Here is an 8230-nt window from a genome sequence, read left to right as displayed (position 1 = left end):
GTAGGTGGGAAAAAGAAAGTAGGCAGGAACATCCCCCCATGGATTGACTTGGACTTGGTTGAGTCCTTCTATTTTGGACTCCAAGATCCAAGATGACCCACCTCAAAGGGGTGTTCCACCCTTTGGATTCTATTTTTATTTTAGGGTTCATTTCTGGATCCAGATACTAAAATGCAAGTATCTAATTTAAGATCTAAATATTAGAATTGTAATTATTCAAACTCAAATTGAAATTCAAACCAAATTTGAGATATAAATTTCATCTTTATTTTTCAAAAAATTATAAAAAATTGCAAGTGTTACAACCTATACATAAAATCAATTGGGTCTCTCTCATCTTGGGAACAGCGAGATGGGCGGCAACAATGTTGCAGGCTGAGTATGCAGTGTCGCTGCATAAAATGTGAGCTCATATGGTGGTTTTGTACTATGATACCATATGGTGTGCATACTTTTTTTTTTAATGGACCTAACCACCAAATATATAACAATACATATGCCTTTAGCATGGTTTGTTTATTATGTTAGGAGGCTTTATCACGTTTATTACACTACAAGATAAAGTGATTTAAAAATGATATAAAACATCATGTTTGTATCAACTTTAACACATGAAAACAATAAATAGGACATGCTAAACATGATCTAAAGATGCAAATGATCAAGTATATACTAACATAAATTATTGTGGTACAATTCCTATATATATATATATAGTAATGGGTAGGTGCTTAATGATACATGCTTAATGAGTTTTTCAGGCTATTTTATTTTATTTTTAAATTTTCACCGTACATATGTGATCTATGTACTTGATTTTATAGGAATCAGTTCTTGAAGTGTTTGATTCCAACACATGGGTGGATTTTTATAAGGTTAAAAAAATCAACTGTCCAAAATCTTTGTAAATTTTCAAGGCTCCAAATATCATTTTACATCGAAAACACATGATCCAGGTGCGGATTCCTCTTAAATTGACCATGCTCAACATATTTATGGGGTCAGAACTGCTAAAAAAAATACCGAAGGAGCAGAAAAACCCATTAAGCATGTATCATTAAACATATTTCATTAAGCACTTACCCATTTATCTCTTTCTCTGGGAGAGGGAGAGAGAGAGAGACTTGTCGTTATTGCGTTGGAGAGATGGAAGTTTAAATTTTAAAATCGACTAGCAGTGTTATATCACCATGGTAGGTTTTTTTTTGCTTTTGTTAACCCACAAAAGAAATAGATGAATAAGGGGGAAAACATCATGGTCAAAATAATTAATCAGCTTAGCTGATGGGTATCATAAACCGCCTACGACTGGTCAGAAATCTTAGCCATAAATGCCACATTGTGAGTGCCACGTACCCCAGTTTGACTATGCACATGGTTTATGGTCATCCGCCAAAAAAGTTACTGCTCATGTGATGGATTACCACCATCACATGTTAGCAACCTAGCTGGAGACTTTGCTTTCTCGTGAACTATAGCAGTAAAGTCTTACATATCACTCTCATAAGGGCTCTACACACCTGGCTAAGTGGTTCAGCTTAAAGCATTCAAGTTGAAAGACATCCAGAGAGAGTATCCTGATTAGGGATGGCAGTGAATCGGGGGACAACGGGGCTCCGCCGCACCTCGCCCCGTTTGGACCGGGGATGAAGGGCATGAAACGGGGATGAAGGTTAAAATCTATCCCCGTGCGGGGATGGACTTACACTTTTACCTGCCCCACCCCGTCTCCATCCCAATCCCCGCCCCCACCCCGTCCCCAATCCTTTAAGGGATAACTATAAACTAAGGGGAAACAGGGCCCCGCCTCACCCCCGTTTGGACCGGGGATGGAGGACATGAAACGGGGATGGAGGCGGGGATGAAGGTTCGGATTTTGAAAAGGGGCGGGGGTGGAGACCTTGTCCCCCGCCCCGGTCCACTGCCATCCCTAATCCTGATAGGCAGGATGAGCATATTCGCAGAGTTTACATGGCAACTCTCGGCTCATAACACAACATCCAAACCAAAGTGATGGCTTCTACCCATTATCAAACAAGACCATCAAAAGTTTCTTGCATATTTGTAGAACTTGAGGATTTCTGCATGGTTGGAAGTCAGCAATGTCGGGAGTTAGGGGGATGATCTGGTAATCTATAAGAAAAGCCAAAAGGCTGGCTGCTTGTAATTTGCGTCTCCTGTAACATCTCTATCATGTCTGAAAGTTCTTTCGGTTTGCTGTTAGGAGATAATTTATGAACGAGCTCATAACATGATAGACATCAATTCATGATTTAGACTCCTCCATCCTGAAGTTATGATTAGAGAGCATGCCTGCTGTTCGCAGATTCTATTGGAGGCCATTTATGCAGTTCTGCCGGTGAACCTTTCCATGAATATTATTGCATGATTGTTTTACGCCATGGTGGGGAGGGAGCGTCAATGACACTTTCATATGAAAACTGCTTGAAACAAATGGGCCCTTAGGAGAACCATTTTCTTACCTGATTGCAAGCATGCGAAAATTGGGTCGTGAAATTCAGATTCATTTTAGATAAAGATCCCCAACCTGGGTCTGACAGGGAAAGGGCCCTGTGACTTCAATTCTCTAGAGAAAACGACTCAATTTCACTTTTGCAAAGTGCAAGTGAAAGCGCCCAAAGAGCAGCACAAGGAGCAGAGCCCATAAGTAATTCTTGAAATATGGGTCTCATTATCAAATATTCTGCCAGTTTCAGAGCATCTGTTCAAACTTGATGAGTACTGCATTGGCCAATTTTGTGAAATATTGGAAACTTTAAGCAAAACCTACACTAGTCAACATTAGCTAGGCATGGAAAATGATTATATGCCTGAGTGCAGGAATCAAGGCCCATACAACAATTTCTTATCACCAAGAGTAATCTGTATCTTTCCATCAATAAAAGGGAAAAAACAGTAATCTGAATCTTGTCAGGTAGGATGGAGGACCAAATAAGACTAACTAGATTAATCTCTCCTACATTTACGACGAAAATACAAGTGCCTCACAAACTGTACTTGGACCACCTTCCATTCTCCTTTATGATACACCAACCAACCCAACGCAAAATATGCACATCACTCGAAGAATGTGATGACATTAATTAAATAGTCAAGTTCAGAAGTCTCCTACAGACGATAAAGAGGCATCTATCAGGGAATATATATATATATATATATATATATATATATATATATATATATATATATATATATATATATCAGAAAGAAAAAGAAATCACGTGAACAAGTAGATTAATTACGGATATAATCATTCCACATTGCATTTGCAACTGAGTCTCGCAGTTGTGATGCAATCTCCTCTTCCATCTTTTGATTGGCATCTACTGGCACTTGGTTCTCAGGCATGGCCATTATTTCTCCTCCATGTTCTTCCTCCTCTTGTACTTCATAAAAATCCAGTCATCCTTCGCCTTCATGCGTATGTGACCACCTTCACCTGTGTTTTGATGTGGTAAAGAGGCTCTGTCTTCAATATGGGGAAGCGTGCTTTCAAGACCCCAAAAGCTTCTTTAATGGAACTTTGCAATAATGAATGGCGATAGTTAAATAACTCCTTTGGGTTTTCAGGAGCATGATCGTCAGTAAATTCACTTAGACAATAGCGAACACCATCATATGGAGCAAGAAAACCCTGCATGTTCGAGCATTCGCCATCAACGAGGTACTATTTGCCTACAAGAATTTATGTTATATACGTGACAAACTATCAACTTATGAATTACATGCGAGAAATATATGGTACCTTCAGGGATTACAAGTTTATCAGACCTTGTAAGTGCTGAATGTAGTACATGCGAGTTTGTTACAGACCCATCCCAACCGGCCAAAACATATTGGAAACATAAATCAACCGAACAAGCAGCCATAACATTTTGGGAGAAAAAGCCATTATTATTAAGAAAAGGAACTCTCAACACCAACTGCAGCAGGTATATGTATCCCATCTATTACTCCAACACAATCCTAAAAACAATTGAAATGTGAGATTATGATAAAAGTAAAAATCACAGCCCACGACCATTATACTAAAAAAACTATTGATTAAACCTAGGATCATTAAAGATTTCGAAGGGGGGTACCAGAATTTTGGTGGCCGGAAAAAATGTGGAGTAAGTGCAACTGCATCCAAAACCGTATGAAAATAGCGGCTAATTGTTTCACCAGAACGGTTAAACCGCTTTTGAAGAACTCGATTGCGCTTGTTGTGACCTATTATATATAGGAAAGTTGATACCTGCTCTTTGATTGGTAATGATCTTGTGTTACACAGCAATCCTTTTGCTGCTAATATTTTGCATAGCTTCTTAAAGACTGGTTTATCCATCCGTAGATCCTCATGAGATTGCACACCGTGAACATAAAAAAAATCATCCTTCAAACCTTCATCTTTAAATGCTAAATCTTCACATGGTTCTTCTGATGGAAAAGATTCATTATACCAAGCACCAACATTAGCAACCGCAGCAGCCGGGATGGCTGCAGCTGCTACTATTAATTCATCTGTATCATCATCGGAACAACTCATCGCAGTTCTGTCATCTATCATTGCATAAAGAGAATTTAGAGTTTACATAAATAATGGAAAAGTCAGTTAGAACATTATTTTAGCATCAATAAATTCACAAAAGAACATGAAATATCCTAAAAAGATAAGAGCATAACTGCCAATTTGTGACAAAGAACAAGCCAACAGCATCCATATCACATGCAAAAGTGATCAAGAACAACTCCCAACCCAAAAAGAGAAAAAAAGGAAGAAGAATTAGCATAGCTTCATAAGTGGATCAAAATGACCTAGCTATATCAGCACATAATTATCAACAAATTTTTTATGCCAAACAAAGGATTATCAACTGACAGGCTTCACACTTGCTACTTTGACCAAGAGCCATTTCCTGCTACTTTGACCATGCTGAACACATCCATGGGGTAAGATTTGGTCAACATGACCTGCCCCTACAAGTTTCCATATATGTATATATATATATATATATATGTATATATATATATATATATATATATATATATATATATATATATATATATATATATATATATATATATATATATATATATATATATATATACACTTGTTACTATCCATAGTACCCTACTATCCAGTAGATCCATTGATTTTGAGCTATTGCATTGAATTGTGAAGCATACAAATGTGATCTCCATAGTTTATTTTGTAGAGGACACATACTAGATTATATTAATTTGATGTTTAGACAGGCTTCCAAAGGAATGTAAAAATCAATGGCTCATATTTTACCAAAATGTCACAATTAAAAAGTCAAGTTTTGTTAAAACAATTAGATCATTAGCAGGTTTCTTAGTCAGTAAACCATTCCAAACACATCTATAGGGTCTGATTAAGAAAATAACACCCACAACTCACTTCCCACTACATAACAGATATATATGTACATTTGACAAACAAAAAGTTGTAGCCACTTCCATAAACAAAGTGTTAGAAAAGTAGAACTAGTAGATAACAAGTCTACAGCTCTGCAGGTTGGGAGCTTTTCCAATAAAGTGAACACGAAGATAGGAAATTACAAATTCAGTTATCTAATTAAAATGGCCTCAGTGGCTTTTCAAGGACTGCAGAAAAGAAAACCTCACTGTGATCTTTATCTAGCTTTGGAACTGTTACCCATTTATGCTTCCTGTACCTAAGCTGTAAAAAGATTTCTTGATAATCATTCAAGTCCTCATGTAAACAGAAAAAACTATCTATCCAAAGCAACCCTCCAGGCCTCAAAACCCGATCCCAATCATATATGACAAAATCCAAGAGCTTAAAATCTATCCAACCATCTAGAAAACGTGTTGTATGGATGATATCCAATGTGTTGTCAAAGAATGGCAGCCTTTGATTGATGGTCAAGTAAAGTGGGACGAGGCCTCTTAGGGCAATCATCTCATTGAAGGGAGCTCCGAGATTGATAGTAGCCGAAACAATTGTAACATTGAACTCCCGCATCCTGGCAGCAAAAGTCCCTGTCCCAACACTGAAATCCAGTCCTATCCTGATCTCCCCAGGCTTAATTCTCAAGACATCGGATATAAGGAAGTCTGTATCCGTCGAAGCATTTGAGTTGTTGCTCTTGGTCATCCACCTTGGCATTTCGTGACCAGCAAGATCAAAGCAATCTGCACATTTGAAGAACCCCTTACGTGCCCGATTGCTAGATAGACATGTAAAATTCCTGCAAATGTAATTGCTCCAACGCACATTTCGATCATCCGGTGTCCTCCACATGGATTCATTAATATGCAACGGCTTAGTATAAAACGGAGGTGCCCGTGCAAGGCATCTTCTTCGCGGCAAAGGATCACACCCATGTACCATCAGCCTCTGAGCCAGTTTCCAATCATCCTTACAGTAGTCACCAACATCATAGTCCATGTACTCCTCCAAATCTTTCTTCATCTTCACCAAGAAACAAGCATGGCCAATGCTAGTGAATGTCCCATTGGCTCCCATAAAATTCTTCCTCCCCAACTTATTCGGTGTCACTGTTACATACTTCCTAATCTCCTCATTGAGGAAAAACTCAGAATCCATACCTTGTTTTCTTTCCCCATCAATCCTCTCCTTCTGCTTCGACAATTCACCCACACGATCCCAAATCTCACTGCTCCCCAAAGACCTATGAATCGATTCCAGGCGGCCCAACACATCCGCAAGGAAAGAGCCATGTCCGGCCCTATCGATCGTCATTTCCGACGAAACATCATCCGAAACGTTCCGAACCGACCGCAAATCATCCCCAATCATCCTCAAAACAACGCCCACGGCTTCCCTCGCCTTCCGAAGCTCGGCTGGCTTGCCGAGAGACCCACTCCCCTCCCTCAAATACGCTCGGTGGCACAGAACGTCCGCACCGCCGAGATCGAAGCTCAAAGAGAACACATTCGACAATGTTACGAAGCTAAGGACTAAAGTAAACGCCCCAAACACGTAGATCACCCAACTCCCCCCTCTCCTCGCCCTAAACCTCTGCAGAAGATTCGGATTCTGCATTACTAACAACAGAAGAATAAACCTTAACCCTAACCCCAACCCTAACCCTAATTCAAACCCTCATTACACATTCACACGAAAAAAAAAACTTTTTGAAGCCAAAAAAAAAAAAAATCCACCAGAAAAAAAGTAGTCAATATTTTCTGCTCAAGAAGCAAATAATGAGATGAAGAACGATGATATATATAAAAAAATTGAGGAATAAAATAAAGGAAGAGGAGGAGGAACGTACCTAGGGTTTCAAGTAAAACAGAAGAGAGAGAGAGAGAGAGAGAGAGAGAAATTGCTTGCGTTTGGCAATTTCTTAGGGATTCCGAGGCCGGGAAATTCTTTATTTGAGAGAATCGAGAATTTTTTAGTTCTCGAGAACGGGAATTCGTGAATGGTTTTATGAAACTAGCCTTAACGTTTTGCATAAATTATAAGGTCTTCGTTGTTGTCAGAGGAGATGCTGTATGGGTAGTAATGGAACCACGATTGTAGGCGGGGCCGCGGGATGATGCGTGGTTGACCCGCTCCCGGAATTGATGGTGAACTGAATGAAACACGTTCTGTGTGTGCATTTTCCAACACCTCCAACGGTCTTAACGACGGGAGCAATTATTCGGTTATGACCCGATCCGGGCCGTATAAGAATCCCATAGGATAAGGGTTTTTTTTAAAGGCAAGCTACCATTGGGTTTTGAACCTGCAACTTCTCAACACAAGGTGACGTGTACTAGCTGCCCCTAACCAAACAAGCGGAGCCCCAGTTGGTCATAGGATAAGGGTTTTGATAATAAAAAAATGAGTCCGATTAACTACCGCGGTCAAATCCATGAGGTCCGATCGGAAATGAGTATGGTTTGTGAAATTTCATACCAAAGCCTAGTCAAGATCCAGAAAATTTCTTGTAAAAAACATGAAAATATTGTTATACCAAGCATGGACCGATGATTGGTAAACAAGCCAAGCAGCTAGAGACCAGGCTCAGTTCAGCTTGTCACAAACTTGTTCGTGATCGGTTAGTATAACTGGCGAGCTGAATTGTGAACAGCTCCCTTAGCTTAAACGAGTGGAGCCAAATTGGGAAAGCTCATATATATATATATATATATATATATATATATATAAAGCAACAAAATATGTAAACCAAGTATAAACAGAGATTTTCATAAGGCTTTTTGCAAATGT

At 39.2% G+C, this 8230-nt stretch overlaps 2 protein-coding genes across 3 annotated transcripts; both read right to left on the bottom strand.

Moving 5' to 3' along the window:
* Nucleotides 1–3206: 3206 nt before the first annotated feature.
* LOC149843088 (uncharacterized) lies at nt 3207–7343 on the bottom strand. Of its 2 annotated transcripts, none has more exons than XM_090001689.1 (3): nt 7290–7343; nt 4104–4563; nt 3207–3987 (listed from the first exon to the last, which is right to left on the bottom strand). In XM_090001689.1, the coding sequence occupies exons 2-3, from the start codon at nt 4547–4549 to the stop codon at nt 3972–3974; spliced, it is 462 nt and encodes a 153-aa protein (XP_089857815.1). In that variant the 5' UTR covers nt 4550–4563; nt 7290–7343; the 3' UTR covers nt 3207–3971. The 2 variants fall into 2 exon arrangements, with proteins under 2 accessions (XP_089857815.1, XP_089857814.1); XM_090001688.1 differs by having other exon boundaries at nt 3207–3655; nt 4259–4563.
* On the bottom strand, nt 5497–7057 carry LOC149843089 (putative methyltransferase At1g29790). The gene has a single exon (XM_090000826.1). The coding sequence runs from the start codon at nt 7055–7057 to the stop codon at nt 5603–5605; it is 1455 nt and encodes a 484-aa protein (XP_089856952.1). The 3' UTR covers nt 5497–5602.
* Nucleotides 7344–8230: the final 887 nt, after the last annotated feature.

The sequence above is a fragment of the Nuphar pumila genome, chromosome 3, assembly GCF_984573655.1.
Source record: "Nuphar pumila chromosome 3, dmNupPumi1.hap1.1, whole genome shotgun sequence".
Taxonomy (NCBI): Eukaryota; Viridiplantae; Streptophyta; class Magnoliopsida; order Nymphaeales; family Nymphaeaceae; genus Nuphar; species Nuphar pumila.
Note: the sequence above shows the minus strand (reverse complement) of the source record. Positions and strands in the feature narration are given on the sequence as shown.

Bases quoted from the DNA above. Each gene is read 5' to 3' on its own strand.
- LOC149843089 (XM_090000826.1), bottom strand. From the start codon at position 7,057: ATGCAGAATCCGAATCTTCTGCAGAGGTTTAGGGCGAGGAGAGGGGGG.
- LOC149843088 (XM_090001688.1), bottom strand. From the start codon at position 4,549: ATGAGTTGTTCCGATGATGATACAGATGAATTAATAGTAGCAGCTGCA. The intron at 3,656-4,258 runs GTATCAACTTTC...TCGAACATGCAG, and splicing joins CATTACCAATCAAAGAGCAG to GGTTTTCTTGCTCCATATGA.